Source organism: Trachypithecus francoisi, unplaced genomic scaffold (assembly GCF_009764315.1).
Source record: "Trachypithecus francoisi isolate TF-2019V2 unplaced genomic scaffold, Tfra_2.0 Lachesis_group20, whole genome shotgun sequence".
NCBI classification, from domain to species: domain Eukaryota; kingdom Metazoa; phylum Chordata; class Mammalia; order Primates; family Cercopithecidae; genus Trachypithecus; species Trachypithecus francoisi.
In genome coordinates this window covers 46,331,829-46,354,823 of record NW_022681466.1, presented here as the reverse complement: position 1 = coordinate 46,354,823, position 22,995 = coordinate 46,331,829, and the positions used below count along the sequence as shown (strand labels likewise).

The 22,995-nt window shown below is 41.9% G+C and overlaps 1 protein-coding gene across 2 annotated transcripts in view; it reads left to right on the top strand.

Moving 5' to 3' along the window:
- The window catches only part of SLFN5 (schlafen family member 5), a 26,453-nt gene extending 3,458 nt beyond the window's left edge, over positions 1–22,995 (top strand). For both annotated transcript variants that reach the window (XM_033184168.1, XM_033184167.1), the window contains exons 2-5: positions 11,711–12,762; positions 14,031–14,156; positions 17,188–17,908; positions 18,090–22,995. In XM_033184168.1, coding sequence (XP_033040059.1) covers positions 11,751–12,762; positions 14,031–14,156; positions 17,188–17,908; positions 18,090–18,900 — 2,670 coding nt within the window. In that variant the 5' untranslated portion in view covers positions 11,711–11,750 and the 3' untranslated portion in view covers positions 18,901–22,995. The remainder of the gene's footprint in view (positions 1–11,710; positions 12,763–14,030; positions 14,157–17,187; positions 17,909–18,089) is intronic.

Genomic DNA, 22,995 nt, shown 5'->3' with positions numbered 1-22,995 from the left:
AGAAGTTCTTAAAGTTCAATATATCATTTAGAAAAAATTTATTGTGCATCTAGGGCGGGTACAGTGGCTCATGCCTATGAACCCAGCACTGGGAGGCTGAGGCAGGGAGATCACTTGAGGTCAGGAGTTTGAGACCAGCCTGGTCAACATGGTGAAATGCCATCTCTACTAAAATTACAAAATTTACCCAGGCGTGGTGGCGGGTACCTATAATCCCAGCTACTCGAGAGGCTGAGGCAGGAGAATCGCTTGAACCCAAGAGGCGGAGGTTCCAGTGACCGAAATAGCGCCACTGCACCCCAGCCTGGGCAGCAGAGGGAGACTCCATCTCAAAAAAAAAAGAAAAAAAGAAAAAAAAATTCTTTTGTTCATCTAATGTCATCTCTAAGAATTGTTTGCCTAACCCAAGCCAAAAATATTTTCTCTTATATTTTTCTCTAGAAATTTTATAGTTGAGAGGCTAAATATACATATAAACTCTGGCCAGGACATATACAAAAATAGAACTCTGACCCACAACTGCTGCAGTAACCAGCCTGGGAAGCCAAACCACAGCTTCTGCAGCAGTTGACTGGTCGTGGTCAGGACCTGGTCAATAACTGACAGCTTCCTTAATTTTTACTCCAGATTCCAACTTAGGACCAGTCAGAGAAAGCCAAATATGTTCCCCAAACTAATCATACAGGATGTTCATTTCTGGTTAGCCTGCTTCCAGCTTCCCTATGACAATACCCTTGAATCATACCATACCTGAGCATTCCCTTTTTGTCACTATCAGTCTTTCTGTCTCCTGCCTGTCTTTGAGGCTCTGACGAATGTGAGTGATGCTGGCGACTGACTCCCTCGTTATAGTGAGCTCTGAATAAACAGCCTCTGCTTGTTCTCATCCAGGCAGACTTCATTAATGCCTTTAGTTTCTTTGGAGGTTCCACCAAGATACCATCTGCACTGCCCACTGTGTGGACTCCCATTTTCAAACAGGATGGCTGCTGCAGAGGCATCTTGCACCTTGCAGCGAGTGGCTTGTTGAGTTTGCACTGATGTGATAAGTCAGCACTGGCTCTGAATGTCTCTTTGTGTTGAGTTCCTCAGCTACTTATTCTCATTTGATACCTGGGTTTTGTTATTGGTTCTCATTTATTTGGCACCCTAGGTGGAATCAGGCCATTCTCTTTCACCTTTTTTAGCTCTCTTTTGTGTGTGTTTGTGTTGTGCTGTTTAAAAGTGGTTTGTCTGAAGAAGGAAAATGACAGGGTCGGACACAGGCATAGGTCCTATAAGCCTGTTCAAGCTCACTTCACGGTTCAGTGAGTTTGTAGTTCTCCCTGAACCCATGTCCATGTGAACAAATTTTATTATGGAGTCACCAATAAAACCAGCTCAGGTTCTCCTTCCATCTTGCGTTTTTGTCCTGAGAGCTTCACTTTGGTCCACAGGGAGTGCTCTCTCTAGTTTTCTGCCCACTCGGGGGCAAAGATTGTCTGGTCTGTGTTAGGAGGTGGCCAACTGTAAGGTTGGGGACCTGAGACGCAAAATACACAAGAATTATACTCCTACTGATGGCCAACAGCTCTCATGGGATCTTCTAAGTCTGCATACCCTCCTCATCTAGGAGAAACTGCTTCTTCTTTGTACAATACTAACTCATGCACCTACTTTCCTACCTTCCTAATGGCATGACTCCAAGGATGATTTGGGCCTTTACTGGCTACTTTGGGGAACATTTGACTTGAACAAAATTGTTCATTTGACATGCACCTTAGAAAAGTAGGAGTAAGATTTCTCAGGATCAATGGGGCTGCAGTTTTTTGTTGGTAGGCAGAGGCCTCCAAATGAAATTCTGATAAAAAATTTCTTCATTGAAAGATTCTTTGCCCAAAGCCAATGGGAAATTTGACAAACTTAAGCAACAAAGAACTAGACTAATTTCCCTAGTAAATGCTTCTTTTTCTTGTCTCCCAGGTGCCTCCCTGTATCCAGCTCTCTCTCTTCCCCCTTATCCTTCTATTAGGTTGGTGCAAGAGTAATTGCAATTTTTGCCATTACTTTCAATAATCTCTCTCCTGTACTTCAGTCAACTGCTCACTTCTCTTCCCCTTTTTCAGACCCCCTCCCTTTGCCCAATAACTCTCATAAAACTCCAAAATTCCAGTTGCCTCTGAATATCCATCCCTCTCTTTAAGCCAGGTATGCGGGCATCTGTAGAATTTAAACCTTGGATCCAAGCTGAATTAAAAGTCATACTTAAAGGTTTCCCTAAACCCAGACAAGACCAGCAAAAATTCATAAGAGAATTTACAATTCTTCTAGGTACATATGACGTAGGGTTACCTAACCTCTATCAATGTGTACACATGTTGGTCAGAAGCTAAGGTGCTAAATCCTGGAGGGCAAAAGCTAATTGGACAGACTCAGAAAGGGACCCACAGTATCCCTCTTTCCACAGTAAATCTGAGGGTTTAAGGAAAAGGATCCAAAAAGTAAGACAAAGTCTCCTAAAAGCCATACCCAAAACATTTCTAATAAAAATCCACTGGACCATGCAAACAAAAAAATAAAACCTTTGGACCTTTTCAGGACAGACTACGAAATACCTTCCAACACATCAGTTAAAGAAGGTGGTAAAAAGCAGCCCTTTCATCTCATTTTGTCAGTGGAGTTAATCATGACATTGGAGACTTAATTCTAAAACAGAAATTAGAATGGAAAACAACCCCTTTTTCTGAATTGTAACACCTGGCAGAGCATTTTGAAAGAGCTTTAGAACTAAAATGAGATAGGACTCGAAATAAACTTGTGGCTCACTTCCCAATCAACCACCTATTGACAAGGACACTTACAGATATTGTAAACAGAATCAAGGCAAATACAAATCCATCAGTTCAGATCAACGAGGGTGCTCAGAAGAAGGAGAAACTACCCAATAGTCTGCCTTTCCCTAAACACTCACGATGATTGAACTATAAATACAGGTGGTCAAACTCATCAATTTCTGGATTTCTGGTAAACATGGTGCTACTCTTTCTACGTTAAACCCCGTCCCTTTTGCTCAATCTCTTCCTCTGAGTAAACATACCACACAGGTGGTAGGTATTTCAAATAACCTACGTATAAGCCACATATTTATTCCATCTCCCAGCCCTCAACTGTAGCCCTTAGTCCTTGACTGAAAAACGTTCCTTCCTGCTCTTTGATACCATGCCAAATTTAATAGAGACTTAATTTGCAAATGGAACTGTAATATGTGCTGATGTTTTAGAGACTTCTCTATTCATAATCAAGTTGCACCTGCTCTGAATACACCTCTGCTTTCTCTATTATATTTGATGCCTGCTCCAAATAAATATCTTGACACCAAACCTGACAGTGTAAGGGGCTAAAAATTCCACTCACATAGGACAAATAATTGGAGCAGCAAAATAATAAGCAGAACTTACTAAATTCAGACAGATCCTGTCAAAACGATTACTCAGACTTCCCCAATATCCATTGAAGTGAGAAGCAAAGGAAGGACTCGAACCTACAGTTGAAGGCCTTATATGCAAAGGTCCTCTTATATCCCCTAGTAACACTCCTGTCCTGCCAGCAAAGAAACCAAGTAGATGGAGATACTGATTTAAGACTTCAGAACCGTCAACAAAATTGTCATTTCTTTTTTCCTAGTAGTGCCTAACTCACACACCATCTGTCATCAATTCTACCTGGAAGTCACTTGCTTTACTGTAGTAGAAGTTTTCTCTGCCTTTTTCAGTGCACCTTTAGACAAAGACAGTCAATACTTTCCTGCCTTTGCCTTGGGAAGGACAATGATATAACTGGACAGTCATGCTCCAGAGATTCACTGAAGCCCCAAAATGCTCAATCAAGAGTTAAAAGATACAAGTTTTCCCTTGTGATTCAGTTCTGATACAATATAAAAACGATCTCCTACTTTGTTCAGAGAACAAGGAAGCCTGTTAAAAGGATTCCATTTACTTGCTCTCAGCTTTAGTAGAAAAGGGACATACAATTTTTAAGGCTAAGTTACAATTTTACCAAAACACAATGCATTCTTTGAGGTAAACTTGTCTAAGGAGGGATAAATATTCCCTCCTGATAGACTAAAGATTATCCAAAGTTATTGTAAATCCCTCACAAAATGACAGATGAGAGGATTTCTAGGTTTAACTGGATATTGAAGACAATAGGTGCCAACGTTTTCTGAAATTGGAGCACCTCTTTACAGATTGACTGTCTTCAGTGAGGGATTCTCTCCTTTGAAAGTCCAAACATAAAGACCTCCTGGAACCTGAAATCAGTTCTTCAACAGCCTCCTTCCCAAAGCACCCCAACTGTAGACAGTCATTTTTTTCTATTTGTACAAGAGCGATCTAGACAAGCCCTTGGGCCTTTAACTTCATGGAAACCCTTAAAACCCCGTTATTTACTGTAGCCTCACTCTTGACCGGTTTAAAAGGCTTATTTCTCTTGTTTTAGGTCATTAGCTGTCACTGGAAAACTTAATGATGCTTCTGACAAACTAGCTCTAGGCTCGCTCCTCGCCTGACCTCATGGTTTCTCATGCAGCACAGACATTCCATTTTTTTTTTTTTTCTTTTTTGAGACAGAGTCTCACTCTGTCACCCACGCTGGAGTGCAGTGGCATGATCTCGGCTCACTGCAACCTCCACCTCCCAGGTTTAAGTGATTCTCCTGCCTCAGCCTCCCGAGTAGCTGGGATTACAGGCACACACCACCACACCCTGCTAATTTTGTAGTGTATTTTTAGTAGAAACAGGGTTTCACCATGTTGGCCAGGCTGGTCTCAAACTCCTGCCCTCAGGTGATCCGCCCATGAAAAAATCTGGTTGAATCTTTACTCTGATAATCTTTGGTGCTCTCAAAATGGCCACTTGCTGGCACCAAATTATTTAAAATGGATATTAGCTAAATTTCTACATGAAATTACTCATTATGATATAGACAAATTGGTCACTGTCTTAAATGAACATCCGTGGGAAAATTAAAAAGACAGCTGAGCAGTGGGGCATGGTGGCTTATAACTATAATCCCAGCACTTTAAGAGGCTGAGACAGGAAATTCGCTTGAGGTCATGAGTTTGAGACCAGCCTAGGCAACATTGTAAGACCCTTTCTGTACAAAAAATTTAAAAAATTAGCTGTGAATTGTGGCACATTCCTGTAATCCTAGGTATTTGGGAGGCTAAGGCAGGAGGATAGCTTGAGCCTAGGAGTTCAAGGCTGCACTGAGCCATGACTGTACTCTAGCCTGGGTGACAGAGTGAAACCCTGTCTCTAAAAAAACAAAAACCAAAAAGAACAGCTGAGGCTATTTTCAGGTTATGTGTCACCTGTCAACAACACAATACTGAAAAAATTCTAATGTCACCTTTTGTTTCCCTTTATATAGTGTGTCTTTTTCCTCTGGATGCTTTGAAGATTTTTTTCTGTATCACTGGTTTTGAACAACTTAATTATGATGTTCCTCAGTATTTTTTTTTTTTCACATTTCTTGCACTTAAGGTTTGTGGAACATCTTAGATCTTGATTTTTTTTCTAGTGTTCATCAAATTTCCTTCAAAAATATGTTGGTTGTTTTAGACAGGAGAGTAGCCTAGTCCCTAGTACTCTATTGTGACTGGAAGTGGAAGTCTCATGAATGTAGTTTGGAAAATCACAGTTCCTTAGACACAGTAAGGAATGGCCTCGCCCTCTCCCACTTCTCCTGCTTGCCAGGAACCTCTTGTGTCTCTGGCTTTTTCTTCTGGCATTAGTTTCTGTATTTCTAAACAGCATGCTTATTTTCTCCGTTCTCCCTCCTACCCCATCTTATTTTAGATATTGTCTTAGTCCATTTGGGCTGCTGTAACAAAATACCACGGACTGGGCGGCTTATAAACTACAAAAATTTACTGCTCACAGTTCTGGCGGCTGGGAAGTCCAAGGTGCTGAGAGATTCAGTATCTGGAGAGGGCCCTCGTAGATGATGCCTTCTCACTGGGTCCTTGAATGGTAGAGGGGGCATATATGCTCCCTTGGACCTCTTTCATAAGGCACTAATCTCACTTATGAGGGTACATCCTCGTGACCTAATCAGCTTCCAATGGCCCCACCTCCTAATACCATCACCTTTGGGGTTAGGATTTGAACAATGAACTTTAGGGAGTTACAAACATTCAGACCACAGAAGATATTGTTTGTTTCTGGAAGATGACTGTATATTTCTCTCTCTCTCTCTCTTTCTCTCTCTCTCTCTCTCTCTCTCTAATCTTTGGAGACAGGGTCTCACTCTATCACCCAGGCTGGAGTGCAGTGGTATGATCTTGGCTCACTGCAGCCTCAATCCACTGGGCTCAGGAGCTCCTCCCACCTCAGCTTCCCAAGTAGGTAGGACTACAGGTGCATACCACCATGCTTGGTGTTTTGGTTTTTGAAGAGATGGGGACCCATTATCTCATTATGTTGCCCAGGCTCCTGGCCTCAAGCAATCCTCCCAAAATGGGGGAATTACAGGTGTGAGCCACTGTGCCTGGCCTGAGTATAGCTAACACTTTTTTTTTTTTTTTTAGATGGAGTCTCACTCTGTCACCCAGGCTGGAGTGCAGTGGCGTGATCTCAGCTCACTGCAGTCTCCAGCTCCTGGGCTCAAGTGATTCTCATGCCTCAGCCTTCTGAGTAGCTGGTACTACAGCCGCGTGCCACCATACCTGGCTAATTTTTGTGTTTTTAATAGAGATGGGATGTCACCATGCTGGCCATACTGGTCTCGAACTCCTAACCTCAGGTGATCCACCCATTTTGTCTTCCCAAAGTACTGGGATTACAAGCATGAGCCACTGCACCTGGCCAACACTTCTTATCCTGTGCCTTCCTTCTCCACATCCTGCCAATACAACTATATCTTATATCATCATTTTTTATCAGAACAATATTCAGAGCTTATATTATCATGACTAGAACTTTATTTACAACGGTGCCAAATAATGCTTTATGGTTATCTTTTATTTACTATACTACTTTTGTATTTGCCTATCTTCCTAAGTGCCTATGACCAATTCATCCCCTACTCTCCACCCTTTCAGTTTACTGACTGATTAAGTGATCTGTCAATTGCATGGTCTTAGGCACTGTCCACCGAAGCCTGCTGCTGCTCTATTGTGCAGTTTTGCCTGGTGATCTGTAGGCCTGCTGTACAGCTGTCATTCCCAGACCTCCCTTCACAAACAGCCAGGGATTTTTTTTTTTTTTTTTTGAGACGGAGTCTCACTCTGTCACCCGGGCTGGAGTGCAATGGCCGGATCTCAGCTCATTGCAAACTCTGCCTCCCAGGTTTACGCCATTCTCCTGCCTCAGCCTCCCGAGTAACTGGGATTACAGGCGCCCACCACCTCGCCCGGCTAGTTTTTTGTATTTTTTAGTAGAGATGGGGTTTCACAGCCAGGGAATTTTTAAACTTCCTTTCCTTGTTGAATCTCTTGTTTCCTGCATCCAGGTTTTTGTGGGAAGAAATGCAGGGGGCAGGGCAAGGACACTGTCCAGATAGTGTGAAATCTGAAATCTCAGTTCACGGTGCCAACTCTTATGACAGAGGGTTCTGTAATCATGCATGAGTCACTGGTTTTCTTCCTACTTCAGAGAACTTCAAATTTTGCCAGCAATGCCTAGCATCCGTCACTGCAGGCATTCTATTTTGGTGTCATCAACTTTCCTGCTCAAGTTTTCAATGCACTTGGCATTCCTTCTGCATATATATTGAGGTTTAAAGTTCTGGATTTCGGCCGGGCGTGGTGGCTCACGCCTGTAATCCCAGCTATTTGGGAAGCTGAAAGCGGGTGGATCACCTGAAATCAGGAGTTCGAGACAGCCTGGCTAACATGGCAAAACCCTATCTCTACTAATAATACAAAAATTAGCTGGGCATGGTGGCTTGCGCCTGTAGTCCCAGCTACTCGGAAGGCTGAGGAAGGAGAATCACTTGAACCCAGGAGGCAGAGGCTGCAGTGAGCCGAAATCGCGCCACTGCACTCCAGCCTGGGCAATAGAGCAAGGCTCTGTCTCAAAAAAATAAAAATAGATAAATAAATTTCTGGGTTTTAAAACACTCACTGTTGTTTTCAATAGTCTATGAGGGGTGAAGGAGGTACAGACATCTTTCTTGGGATTCTTATGTTGGAATCTCCTGTTATTCTTCTAATTAGAAAAAGGATTAATTATGTTAAAAAAAAGACAAATCTTATTTTTAATCGCTCTGCAAACCAACAACACAAAAATATTTAGAGAAAAGTGCTGAAGGAAATGCATTAGAAATGCTAAATCTTTAAATGGTGAATTTATAAGTGTTATTTTTCTTCAGTTCTGCCTTTAGGTTTTTTTTGTTGTTTTTTTGGACACATTGAGCACATATTACATTTACTGCTGGGAAATATGTCAGTTGGAATAAAAACAATGTAGAAAACACTGAATCTGCTTTTAGAAAACGACTTCTATGGTGTGTGTGTGTGTGTGTGTGTGTGTGTGTATGCCTGCGCACGTGTGCGTATGCGTGGGTGTTTTAGCAGAATCTGATCTAATCTGTGTGTCTCTCAGAGTTAGGAGGTAGAGCCCCAGGGCTTTAACTAGAGATGAAAAGGCATACATGGAACAATGGATGGAGTCCTGCAGGGGACCATTGTCTGCCTGAGCAGAAAGTTTGTACTTGTATAACAATGCCTGGGGAAAAAATGAAAACTCATTTCATTTTGGGATAATTTTATTGTAAAGTATACCACATGTACAACAGAGAATATAACTTTATTGCATAAAAATAATATTAAAATGAACACACATGTATTCACCCCAATTAAGAAATACATTTCTAGAAGCTAAGAAGCTTCCTGTATATTTCTCCCCTATTTCTGTCTCCCTAATTCCATCCTCTTCCTCCCCAACCAGAGGTAGCCACTATTTTGAATGTCATATCTATTATTTCCTTACTTTTCTTTATGATATTACTACCTATATATGTCTCCCTAAATAATATACTATTTAGTTTTACCTGTTTTTGAACTTCATATAAATGGAATCATAATAGATGTGTTCTGTGGTTTGTGTATTTTTTACGACACTGTATTCATAGAGTTCATTCAAAATAGTGCATATAGGCCAGGTGCAGTGGCTCACACCTGTAATCCCAGCACTTTGGGAGGCCAAGGCAGGCAGATCACTGGAGGTTAGGAGTTCAAGACCAGCCTGGTAAACATGGTGAAACCCATCTCTGCTAAAAATACAAAAATTAGCCGAGCATGGTGGCAGGCACCTGTAGTCCCAGATCCTCGGGAGGCTGAGGCAGGAGAATCGCTTGAACCCAGGAAGCGGAGTTTGCAGTGAGCCAAGATCACGCCACTGTACTCCAGCCCAGACAACAAGAGCTAGACTCCGTCTCAAAAAAACAAAACAAAATAGGGCCTGTTATAGTGAAAGCGAATGTCATTTTCCATACTGAGAATGACTTTATCAACATTTATTTCCAATTTTTTGCTATTTTGAACAGCAATGCTTTGAAAATTCTTGTTCATCTCTCCAGGATATCTGCTTTTTTTTCTGTTTTAATCTCACAAAACACTACCATGTTGGTTCCTTTAAACCTGTTTCAGAGTATATGAAAATAGGTTAAAACAATTTTCCCAAAGACATAAAGCTGGCAAATACTGGGAGTTTGAACTCAGGTTTTCCTCATTCCACAGCCCAAGCGATTTACTATTACAAGATGCCACCTTCCTTTTACTGATTGCCTTGTGGCACAGCTGCATGAAATTGTGGATACTGAGGTCAATCAGGTCATAAAAAGCCTCTTTTGATCTGATTTTATGCTTATCAAGCAACCTTCTGAAATCTGGCTTCACATACTTAACACCAGGGGTCCCCAACCCCCCGGCCGTGGACCAGTACCTGTCTGTGTCCTGTTAGGAACCGGGCTGAACAGCAGGAGGTGAGTGTGAGTGAGCATTATCGCCTGAGCTTTGCCTCCTGTCATATCAGCGGTGGCATTAGGTTCTCATAGGAGTATGAACCCTGTTGTGAACTGTGCATGTGAGGGATCTAGGCTGCGTGCTCCTTATGAGAATCTAATGCCTGATGATCTGAGGTAGAACAGTGCCATCCTGAAACCATCCCCTCACCAACCCCCAACCCCCGTCCATGAAAAAATTGTCTTCCATGAAACTGATCCTGGGGACCACTGCTCTGCATCTACAGGAAGGAATGAGAAGCTTCGAAATAAACGCCTGAGCTCCCCAATAGTTACATTTCCCACTGAACAGTAGTCAAGTAATCACTGTGGCTCAGCTATTTCTATTTTGAGTTTGGGGTACGAAATCACCTTCCCTCAGAAGGGAACTTTGGGGTTCTAAAAAGATTAATTTTGTGGTCCTGAAATGTCTAAGACTATGTCTTGGATACAGTTAATTTCACCAAGGACCTGCCATTCCAGTGGCAATTCTTGGCAGCTGGGGCAGGTGGCTTTTCCTGGTAACACCCCAACAAAAACTTGAGCTCTTTTTGCCAATGTTTGCATTGTGTACTCATGATTTATTATCTACTGGATCTCAGATCCTTTGTTCTCACTGGAGTAAACACTTTTTTTTTTTTTTGGCAGCAGTGCTTGATGTCTTGTAGAGTTACTCTGGAGCAAGCTGAATAACTGCATCCTCCAGGTGCTGAGATGTTGGGCTCAGTCTTGCCTATGCCCCTTCTCACTGAAAATGCCCCTGCTCACAGAAACACAGCTAGGATGTATATATATGATTTTTTTTTGACAAGATGGAAACCGTTTGGATTAGGGGAAGCTAACATCATTGCTATGTATCTGTTCCATAGCAACAAGACAGATTGCTAACTCAATCAGATGTGTCCCCTCCTGATATTAGGCTATAAAATAATCTGAAAATTGCCAAGGTCTCAGGGAGAGGAGAAAGACAAAGCATCAAGAAAAACAATAAATATTAGCACACCCCAGAGATACTTCTGATCACAAAAGCTTTCTCATTGCTTCCCAGTTCCAGTCCACAAATATCAACGTAAAATTTTCTGTTTTCTGCAGCTGACCTGTGAGACTCTGCCACTTTGAGAACTTGGCAGAAAGTTACTAAATACACAGCATAAAGATAACCTGTTGGTCATTTCTGTGGGGGCGGTGTGCTTCCAGCAGACTCAGTTCCTCAACTCGCCTTACAAGTTTAATTCATGTATAAATCTGACCTCCAGCTATGTGGGAATTGTATTCATCCATTTTCACACTGCTGTTAAAGACATACCTGAGACTAATTTATAAAGAAAAAGAGCTTTAATGAACTCACAGTTCCACATGGCTGGGGAGGCCTGACAATCACGACGGAAGGTGAAAGCCACGTGGAGGCAGGCAAGAAAGAAATGAAGGCCAAGTGAAAGGGGAAACCCTTTATGAAACCATCAGATCTCGTGAGACTTATTCACTACCACGAGAACAAAATGGGGGAACTGCCCACCATGGCTCAATTATCTCCCACGGGGTTCCTCCTACAACACCTGGGAATTATGGGAGCTACAGTTCAAGATGACATTTGGGTGGGAACACAGTCAAATCATATCACGAATAAATGAATGGAACAACCTCAGCAGGATGGCCTTAATCTGTTGATTTTCCTGCCTCTCCTATTCTTGTCCTGTTCTAATGGTTCTATCTTTCTGTTTTTCAGGAGAACATTTCAGAATAGGAATAGGCCAAGTGCTGAGAAGATGGGTCTTAGGATTGATTCGAATACAAACTTTCCGGAGTGTGTTGTAGATGCAGGAAAAGTCATCCTTGGGACTCAGCAGAGGCAGGAGATGGACCCTCGCCTGCGGGAGAAACAGAATGAAATCATCCTGCAAGCAGTATGTGCTCTGCTGAATTCTGGTGGAGGCATAATCAAGGCTGAGATTGAGAACAAAGGCTACAATTATGAAAGTCATGGAGTAGGATTGGATGTGCCTCCAATTTTCAGAAGCCATTTAGATGAGATGCAGCAAGAAAACCACTTTTTGATTTTTGTGAAATCATGGAACACAGAGGCTGGTGTGCCACTTGCTACCTTATGCTCCAATTTGTACCACAGACAGAGAACATCCACTGATATCATGGATTCTCAGGAAGCTCTGGCATTCCTCAAATGGAGGACTCAGACTCTTATGAATATTAATGTTTCCAATTCATTAAGTCCACAGGCAGCTCAGAGTAGTGTACAATATGAAGGTAACACAAAGGCCTTAGCTGCTGCTTTATTTGATAGAAAGCGGCTTCAGTATCTGGAAAAACTCAACTTTCCTGAGTCCAAACATGTTGAATTTGTAATGTTCTCAACAGACGTGTCACACTGTGTTAAAGACAGACTTCCGAAGTGTGTTTCTGCGTTTGCAAATACTGAAGGAGGATATGTATTTTTTGGTGTGCACGATGGGACTTGTCAAGTGATCGGATGTGAAAAAGAGAAAATAGACCTTACTAGCCTGAGGGCTTCTATTGATGGCTGTATTAAGAAGCTACCTGTCCATCATTTCTGCACACAGAGGCCTGAGATACAGTATGTCCTTAACTTCCTTGAAGTGCATGATAAGGGGGCCCTTCGTGGATATGTCTGTGCAATCAAGGTGGAGCAATTCTGCTGTGCGGTGTTTGCCAAAGCGCCTAGTTCCTGGCAGGTGAAGGACAACCGTGTGAGACAATTGCCCACAAGAGAATGGACTGCTTGGATGATGGAAGCCGACCCAGGTTAGGGAGCAATATCCAAAATGATTGTAATGTTTGCTGGCAGCAAGGCAGGGCAGATCAGAGAGGAAAGAGAGACATGGTATTCCTTGGAATCTGGGGAAAGAGATTTACTCTCTGAGTTGCAATTGTCTGACTTATCAATCCCTGTAGATGCAGTTCGTGGATTATTGCCCTTCTTTTTTCTGCCATCTTTATTAGTCTTCATTCAATAGATGCCCTGGCTAGTATCCCCATTAAAAACTGGTGCAGGGGACTGTTTGACCTAGTTATTTCAATTTTCACATCCTTTCTCATGTACATGTTCAAGCCTCTTCTCTTATTTTTCTATTACGAGCTTGCATTTAATTATTCAGGAAATTTCTTTTTTTCACATGTACAGATGTGTCCCCTTTAATTTACTGCCACTTTCCTCTGACTTTGCCTTCTTAAATATTCTCCCTTTCTCACTGCCCACTTCCCTTTTTTGGACCAAAACATGACCAAATTATGGCTTTCGCTCTGTTTTCCCATTTTTTCCTTTGGGGAGCCAGTACGTGATAAGCCAGAGGATGGTTGGTGACATGCATCTACTGTGGAAAAGGAAAGCCTGAGATAAAATTAGACAAGAGAAAACCAATAATAACTTCTTCAAAAGTCCAGAAAAAAACAAAGTCCACTTCAGAATCTGCTCAGATATCTATATCCATTGGCCTTTGCATCTTCTCACCATTTTTCTCTAAAAAATAGCATTCTGAAAATATAAAAACAGGCCAGGTATGGTGGCTCATGCCTACAATCCCAGCACTTTGGGAGTTCGAGGGGGTCAGATCACCTGCGGTCAGGAGTTCGAGACCAGCCTGGCCAACATGGTGAAACTCCGTCTCTGCCAAAAATACAAAAAATTAGCTGGATGTGGTGACACATGCTTGTAATCCTAGCTACTCAGGCGGATCGCTTGAACCTGAGAGACGGAGGTTGCAGTGAGCTGAGAGCATGCCACTGCACTCCAGCCTGGGCAACAGAGTGAGACTGTCTCGAAATATAAATAAACAAATAATAGAAATATAGTTTCGTTTTGACATAATAAAATTAAAAAGTGTTGCTTCATGCTAGGTTTTTGCCTTCAAAAACCTCAGTAGGCTTTCCTGAGCTGACCTGAGATGTAAAGGCAAGTATCTATGGGCCGTGGCTTGAGTTGTAAGACTAGGTGAAAGATCTTGCAGCACAGTTCAGCTGTAAGTTGGGATCTGCCTTTTTGCATATTGAATCCTTGGTTCTTGCTTCTTAAGATCTTTCCAGGTGTCCTGAGATGGTCCTTGCGTTGAGTTTGTCATCTGCCACACCCCGTAGCAAGACCGTGTGCATTCATAAGAATTTGGAATGTCTGAAAGAGCAACAGAAACGCTACTTTCCAGGTAATTGGCCATCTCTGGTTGCTTTGGAATATATTGATTGTTCATTCATATAAAAAATTGACTCCTACTTTATATTATATACGGAATCAATTCCAGAGGTTTAAGGACTTAAATATGAAAGCCAAACCTTTAAAACTGTTAGTAGAAAATATATATGAATAATTATATCATTGGGGTAGGAAAGGATTTCCTAAACCAGACACAAAAGGATCAAACTTAAACAAAAAGATTGATAAATTTTACTACATTAAAATTAAGAGCTGTTTCTCAAAATACACCTTAAAGAAAGTGAAAAGACTGGGCACAGTGGTTCATACCTATAATCCCAGCACTTTGGGAGGGTGAGATGTGGAATTGTCCAGCAGTTTGAAACCAACCTGGGCAACATAGCAAGACCCCGTCTCTACAAAGTAGCAGCACTCTACTATGCCTGGCTAATTTTTTAACTTTTGTAGAGATGGAGTCTCCCTGTGTTGCCCAGGTTGATTTCAAACTCCTGGACTCAATCAATCCTTCCACCTGAGCTTCCCAAAGTGCTGGGATTACAGACATGAGCCACTACGCCCAGCCACCAGTCTTTTTTTTTTTTTGAGATAAAGTTTCATTCTTGTTGCCCAGGCTGGAGTGCAATGGTGAAACCTTGACTCACTGCAACCTCCACCTCCCGGGTTCAAGCGGTTCTTCTGCGTCAGCCTCCCAGGTAGCTGGAATTAGAGGTGCATGCCACCACACCCAGCTATTTTTTTTTTTTCATTTTTAGTAGAGATGGGGTTTCACCATGTTGGCCAGGCTGGTCTTAAACTTCTGACGTCAGGTAATATACCCACCTCAGCCTCCCAAAGTGCTGGGATTATAGGTATGCGCCACAGTGCCCAGCCCAGTCATGTTTTTGACGGACTTTTATATGATGTTTAATTTCTTCATTTTTAAACATTGCTACAGTATACATTTTACCATAATATACCTGAGATATTCTTTAAGGATAAATTCCAAGTGGTGGCCGGGCACAGTGGCTCAGGCCTGTAATCCCAGCACTTTGGGAGGCTGAGGCAGGTGGATCACAAGATCAGGAGATCAAGACCATCCTGGCTAACACGGTGAAACCCCTTCTGTACTAAAAATACAAAAAATTAGCTGGGCGTGGTGGTATGCGCCTGTGGTCCCAGCTCCTCAGGAGGTTGAGGAAAGAGAATCTCTTGAACTCGGTAGGCGGAGGTTGCAGTGAGCCGAGATTGCGCCACTGCACTCCAGCCTGGGCGACAGAGCGAGACTCTGTCTCAAAAAAAAGAAAAGAAAAAAAAATTCCAAATAGTATAATTGCTTGTAAATTTAGATGGATATCGCCAGATTGTAATCCAAAACATATATCCAAATACACTTTCACCAACATGATATTATCATGGCATTTCTCTTCTGGAAGAAGCTTAGAATCATTTTATCCTACCAGAAAGAAAAAGGAAGATGGCCAGGTGAGGTGGCTCACACCTGTAATCCCCGCACTTTAGGAGACGGAGTGGGAGGATCACTTGAGCCCAGGAGTTTACGACCAGCCTAGGCAACATGGTGAAACTCTGTCTCTACAAAGAAATACAAAAATTAGCCGGATGTGGTGGCGTGCACTTGTAGTCCCAGCTACCTGGAAAACTGAGGTGGGAGAATCACCTGAGCTCAGGAAGTAGAGGCTACAGTGAGCCATGATCATACCATTGTACCCCAGTTTAGGTGTCAGAGCAAGACCGCGTCCCTCCCCCCTGCCAAAAAAGAGTCTCCATGCTGTCCCTTTTTAGTCAAACACTCCCCAAATCCCTAACATCTGGCATCCGTAAATGAAACCATATAGTACGTAATCTTGCCAGGTGTTAAGATGGCACTCTAATGCCTTCCTCCCCATCCTGGTTTCCACCTCTTTGCTTCACACTTCGGATGTCAGCAACACAAACCTCTTGGAGTGAGTGACCTGAATGGACCTTGCTTTTTTTTTTTTTTTTTTTTTTTGAGACAAGGTCTCACTCTGTTGTGCAGGCTGGAGTGCAGTGGTGTGACCTCAGCTCACCGCAACCTCCGCCTCCTGGGTTCAAGCGATTCTCGTGCCTCAGCCCCCCGAGCAGCTGGGATTACAGGCACGCACCACCATGTCTGGCTAATTTTTGTATTTTTTGTAGAGATGGGGTTGCACCATGTTGGCCAGGCTGGTCTTGAACTTCTGGGCTTAAGTGATCCAACTGCCTCGGCCTCCCAGAGTGCTGGGATCACAGGCATGAGCCACTGCGCCCGGCTTCCTTGCTGTTTCTTGTCCCTGAGTGTGACTCATGTGCCCTCTTTTGACCATCTCTCTATTCTCCTCTTCAACTCACTAACTCAAAGTCATCCTTTAATAATCAGCTCAGGGCTGGGTGTGGTGGCTCACGCCTGTAATCCCAGCACTTCGGGAGGCCCAGGCGGGCAGATCACCTGAGCCCAGGAGTTTGAGACCAGCCTGGCCAACATGGTGAAACCCCATCTCTACAAAAAATAGAAAAATTAACCGGGCGTGGTGGCACACACCTTTGGTCCCAGCTACTCCAGAGGCTGAGGCAGGAGAATCACTTGAACTCAGGAGACAGAGGTTGCAGTGAGCTGAGATCATGCCACTGTACTCTGGCCTATGTGACAGAGTAAGAATCCATCTCAAAAAAAAAAAAAAAGGAAAAGAAAAAAGAGAAAAAAGAATCAGCTCAGGTGGTTTCCTTCTTCATAAAGACTTTCATATTTTCTTCTTTCCTAAATTGTACCTTTCCTTGGTATTCACATAATACTTTCTGTCCTTCCCTCTGGTTGTATTGACCACTTTGTATCATAATTATTATTGTCTGTTTATACCAGCTAATTAGTGCTCCATCAAAACGAGAATTGTTTATCTTTTTATTACTAATGTATAACCTATTGTAGATACATGGTAGAGTGCCAGTGTTGACTGAACCTTCTACGTATAATGAAGATTACTAGCCTGTCTGAGGCTTTTCTAATTTCTTCCCATTCTTTCCCTGTCTAGTATTTTCAGACAGAGTGGTGTATACTCCAGAAAGCCTCTACAAGGAACTCTTCTCACAACATAAAGGACTCAGAGACTTAATAAATACAGAAATGCGCCCTTTCTCTCAAGGAATATTGATTTTTTCTCAAAGCTGGGCTGTGGACTTAGGTCTGCAAGAGAAGCAGGGAGTCATCTGTGATGCTCTTCTAATTTCCCAGAACAACACCCCTATTCTCTACACCGTCTTCAGCAAGTGGGATGCAGGGTGCAAGGGCTATTCTATGGTAGTTGCTTATTCTTTGAAGCAGAAGCTGGTAAACAAAGGCGGCTACACTGGGAGGTTATGCATTACCCCCTTGGTCTGTGTGCTGAATTCTGATAGAAAAGCACAGAGCATTTACGGTTCATATTTACAAATTTACCCTGAATCCTATAACTTCATGACCCCCCAGCACATGGAAGCCCTGTTACAGTCCCTCGTGATAGTCTTGCTTGGGTTCAAATCCTTCTTAAGTGAAGAGCTGGGCTCTGAGGTTTTGAACCTACTGACAAATAAACAGTATGAGTTGCTTTCAAAGAATCTTCGCAAGACCAGAGAGTTGTTTGTTCATGGCTTACTTGGATCAGGGAAGACCATCTTGGCTCTTAAGATCATGGAGAAGATCAAGAATGTGTTTCACTGTGAACCGACTAATATTCTCTACATCTGTGAAAATTACCCCCTGAAGAAGTTGGTGAGGTATGCTGCCTGTCTGTGTTCACTGTTCACTTTCTTTTCTTGAGTGACTGTAGCTGGTGTGGCTTTCAGTTTACTTGCTAAAATTCATATTGTATTTACCATGCCCAGAGGAGTTTAAGAGTAGAATTGGCTTTGTTTGTTTCATTGGGGAAAAACCTGACTGTGTTTCTTACTGTTTCAGCAAGAAAAACATCTGCCAGCCAGTGACCCGGAAAACCTTCATGAAAAACAACTTTGAACACATCCAGCACATTGTCATTGATGACGCTCAGAATTTCCGCACTGAAGATGGAGACTGGTATGGGAAAGCAAAATTCATCACTCAGACAGTAAGAGATGGCCCAGGAGTTCTCTGGATCTTTCTGGACTACTTTCAGACCAATCACTTGAGTTGCAGTGGCCTCCCACCTCCCTCAGACCAGTATCCAAGAGAAGAGATCACCAGAGTAGTCCGCAGTGCAGATCCAATAGCCAATTACCTACAACAAATAATGCAGGAAGCCAGACAAAATCCTCCACCTAACCTCCCCCCTGGGTCCCTGGTGATGCGCTATGAACCTAAATGGGCTCAAGGTGTCCCAGGCAACTTAGAGATTATTGAAGACTTGAACTTGGAGGAGATACTGGTCTATGTAGCGGATAAATGCCGTTTCCTCTTGCAGAATGGTTATGCTCCGAGGGATATTGCTGTGCTTTTCACCAAAGCAAGTGAAGTGGAAAAATGTAAAGACAGGCTTCTAACAGCAATGAGGAAGAGAAAAATGTCTCAGCTCAATGAGGAATGTGATCTGTTACTACAGGTCGGTGACGCATTGGATATTCTGACCAATCACATTGTGTTGGACAGTGTCTGTCGATTTTCTGGCCTGGAAAGAAATATCGTATTTGGAATCAATCCAGGAGTAACCCGACAAGCTGGGGTCTACAATCTTCTGCTCTGTTTGGCTTCTAGGGCAAAAAGACATCTGTATATTCTGAAGGCTTCTGTGTGACAGGAAAACCCAAGCCTAAGAAACAATTAAGTGATTCTCATCTCTAATTAACTGTGAAACCATTTGATCCAAACATGTAGGCACACACTCACTTATTAAGTCACATACTTTTCTAGGTGCTGGGGATTGAGGACGAATCGATGTAAGATTTCTCCTTTAGGGCAGAGACATACCACTGACAAGTACATAGATAGACAAGGAATTTCCCATAGTAATAAGGGATATCAGTAATTAGAGGACCGTGAGACTCAGAGGGGTGTGTGTGTGTGTGTGTGTGTGTGTAGGTAGATGGAGGGAGGGGGTGGTTATTTTGGGTGATCAGGGAAGTGCTCAGTGAGGGAAGAACTTGTCATGAGAATCTCTGAGTGTGCCAGGCAGACTCAGATATTTTCATTACTTTTTAACATGGCCGTGTGCAGAGAAGTTTGAATGGGATGTGCAGGGAGAATGTGAAGGATGGAGCGGGTAGCTCATCTGGCCTTGTATGTGCCAGGAACAGGAGAGACATGTTTTGAAATGTAAGATCACAGGCTGTTTTTTGCAAGACCACATTATATTACTTTATTATTTTCTGCTTTTTCTTTTAACGGCATTAGTGTCGATCACTATATTTTAAAACGCTTTTTGTGTGCCTTTTGGTTATTTGGAATCTGTTCCTTAGCTCTAATTTTTTATTCTTATGGAGCATCTTAGGTTACTACATGAAGGTAAGACTGCCACAGTCCCCCAGGGAGACACGATGTGTTTTACTGATTGATTTGAAGATGACAGAGGGCCTAGGGGGATGAATGTATTGGACTCAAAGTTTGCATTTTGTTTTTCCATTTAATTTAATAATCAACAAAACGACAAAGTCAGTTTAATATCGTTCTTCTGCTGAGTCTTCAGGATTTTAGCTAGTCTTTCAAAAGTCATTGCTACAAAAGTGCATATTTCTCATTTCCCATGGGTCTCTAGAAACTCTCTCAATATTTAAAGCCAAACAAATCCATCTTTTCTGAGAGACAGAAACTAAAAAATTCAGAGTTAATTCACTATTAAAAACAGCAAGGCCCTGCTATTTCCCAAGAGTAAAGAAATTTAAAATTCTCATTGTAAGAAGTAGGAACTTGAAGCTGGCATTGGTTTATTTCTGGCAGCTACTTACAATATTAAAAACTTTACTTTTTAAATTTAAGACAGTTTCACAGGAAAGCATGAAATTAGTCTATTGTGAAATGTTTTTACAACTAACTTGGAATATACTGCAAATCACTAGTAAGTAGAGACACATTTAAGATAAAATGACTAATAAAACAGTAATTCTGAATAAAGATCTGAATAAATCCAGATCACAGACTGTTCCTTTACTAATATGTAAACGAATGTGCAAAATTAGTGAAAATATAGCCAAAAATTTACCAGCAACAGAGAAGCAAAGAATGGAGTTCAACCTTACACTATAGACATCTAATAGATATGTATGAACATTTAAAAACTGGAATAGGTTGGGCATGGTGGTTCATGCTTGTAATCCCAGGACTTTAGGAGGCTGAAGTGGGAGGACTGTTTGAGCCCAGGAGTTCAAGACCAGCTTGAGCAACATAGCAAGACTCTGTCTCTACAAAAACAAACAAACAAACAAACAAATAAAATTAGCTGGGAATAATAGTGTGCACCTGGAGTCCTAGCTTCTCAGAAGGCTGAGGAAGGATTATTTGAGCCCAGGAGCCTGAGGTTACAGTGAGCTGTGATCATACCAGTGCAGTCCAGTCTGGGTGACAGAACAAGACCCTGTCTCTAAAAAATAAATAAATAAAATAAAAAATAGAATTTAAAAGTTTTATATAAAGGCATAGCTACTATCTCACCTGCCCAGTGTAGTCATGAATAGATGTCACATAAAGAAAAGAAAACCAGAATTCTTGTTAATATGGCAATTTGAAGGGTGGTGGCAGACGTATTGAGCAGGCAGCTCAGGGAAACGTCAGGGAAACCCTTGAGCACAAAAACTCCTGATTGTCCCCAAGCAGTCTTCATGGATACAGGAGGGGTTTTCCAGGATTTCACATGAATGCAGTGAAGGGAGCTGTGTCTTATTCCTGGATGCTTTGCCTCCTTCATGGAATTCAGTGGATTTAATGGAATTTCCTAGGCAACAATAAAGAGTAGAAACCAGGTTAACAGCGAGGCCCTCATCTCACACCAGATCAGATCAGGCTACAGAAAAGTAGATGGAAGACACCACCCAAGCCTCCAGCTACACACTGGAGAAGAAGCCAAACAAGTCTACTTCATCTAAGAAAGTTGCCAAAGAGAGCCCTTCTATACCATCTTAAGGTAAAAAGAAAGACTCTACCCAGCTGCCCTGATTAAGCATTAGAAAGATAAGTGATCTGATCATTAGGCAGAAAGACAATGGGGAAAATGTAGCAAAGAAACATGGCATGAGCTAGATGAAGAACCCATCCTGAAAGGATTATAACTCAGGGTATAGAAGACAACTCACCACAGGTTGGGCGCAGTGGATCACGCCTGTAATCCCAGCACTTTGGGAGGCCAAGGCAGGTGGATAACCTGAGATCAGGAGTTCGAGACCAGCCTGGCCAACATGGTGAAATCCTGTCTCTACTAAAAAGGCAAAAATTAGCTGGGTGTGGTGGTGCACCCCTGTAATACTAGCTACTCAGAAGACTGAGGCAAGAGAATTGCTTGAATCAAGGAAGCAGAGGTTACAGTGAGCCAAGATCGCACCATTGTAATCCAGCCTGGGCTACAAAGTGAGACTCTGTCTCAAAAAACAAACAAAACCTCCCCATTGATGTCTCACGCCATAGAAGAACTTGAGAAGTTCATAAATTCAATAACACAAGAGTTGAAAGCCTGTCCCACTGTACCCAAGTTCTCCCTCTCTGAACTACAGCCTAGAAACTCTCTACAGACAGTAAGCTGGGGCAGTCACAGAGGTGACCTCATCTGTTTCCCACATGCTGCATTAGGACAGGGATCAGGGATCAGTATCCTTCACTGACTGATTTCCAATATCTTGAGAACTGTTGTTTCATAAATTTTGTCTGATTTTGCAATTGTTTCAGGAGGGAGGATAAATATGGTCCCTGTTCCTCTATCTTGACCAGAAGCATCTAAGAAGGCAGTGAAACAACATGTGTATGGTTCTTAGGGAAATAAATTTTGACCTAAAAATATTAAACCTAGTCAAAATATTATTCTAGTACAAAGGCAACACATGTGTATTTTTGAACATAAAATAGTTCTAGAAATATAGGACCCATGAATCATTCTTGAAGAAAAGTTACTTAGTAAGGAAATCTAGATAAGCAAGCAATATGTGAAAATAAAAGATTATTGCAATTGGGCCAAAGTTAAGTTTAAATCCATTCACATGTATATAATTAAGATATGTAGGAATTATAATTACAGAAAAGAATGTTACAAACATATCAGATAGATTCTTCTGTTTTCAATCCATAAAACCAGGGTTTGGATCATTTAAAAAAACAAACAAAAATAATTTATTGGAATCATTAGGGAAGACCTGATAGAATAAAAGGACAAGCTGACCCAATAGGCCTTAGAGGGGAGAGGTGCCTGGGAAGTTACAAGGACCTACGTGGCAGGGGTGACTCGGCCACAGTCATTTTCTTTACTTGATTTAAGAAAGTTAAATTACAGTGAGAGAGTTGCATTATCTAGTTTGCATACTGTACTCAACTCTTAGCCTGCAAAGGGCAAGTTCCTTGGTTGAAAAATTTCCACAAAACATGATGTAAAGTGGAAAGATGTTCCCCCAAAGAATATCAGTAGGATGAAAGGATGTTGGATACATCAAAACAACAGATATCCATTATAGCAATTAACAAAAGTTAGGGAGTGGGGAAGTTTGAGTGCTAATATGTATTTCAAAACAACTTTAAAAATGGCTTCAAACATTTTATGCTTTTTGCAATTTAGTCATTTTAATATTAGATAAATCTTCCTGTAACTAAAAATTCTTGAGTTAAATAAAAATATTCTGTAGTTCAGCTCTTCCTTCAATTTTATTAGTTGCTTTTTCTTTCATTCAAGTGAAATAAATGTAAAAATAATTTCAAAATA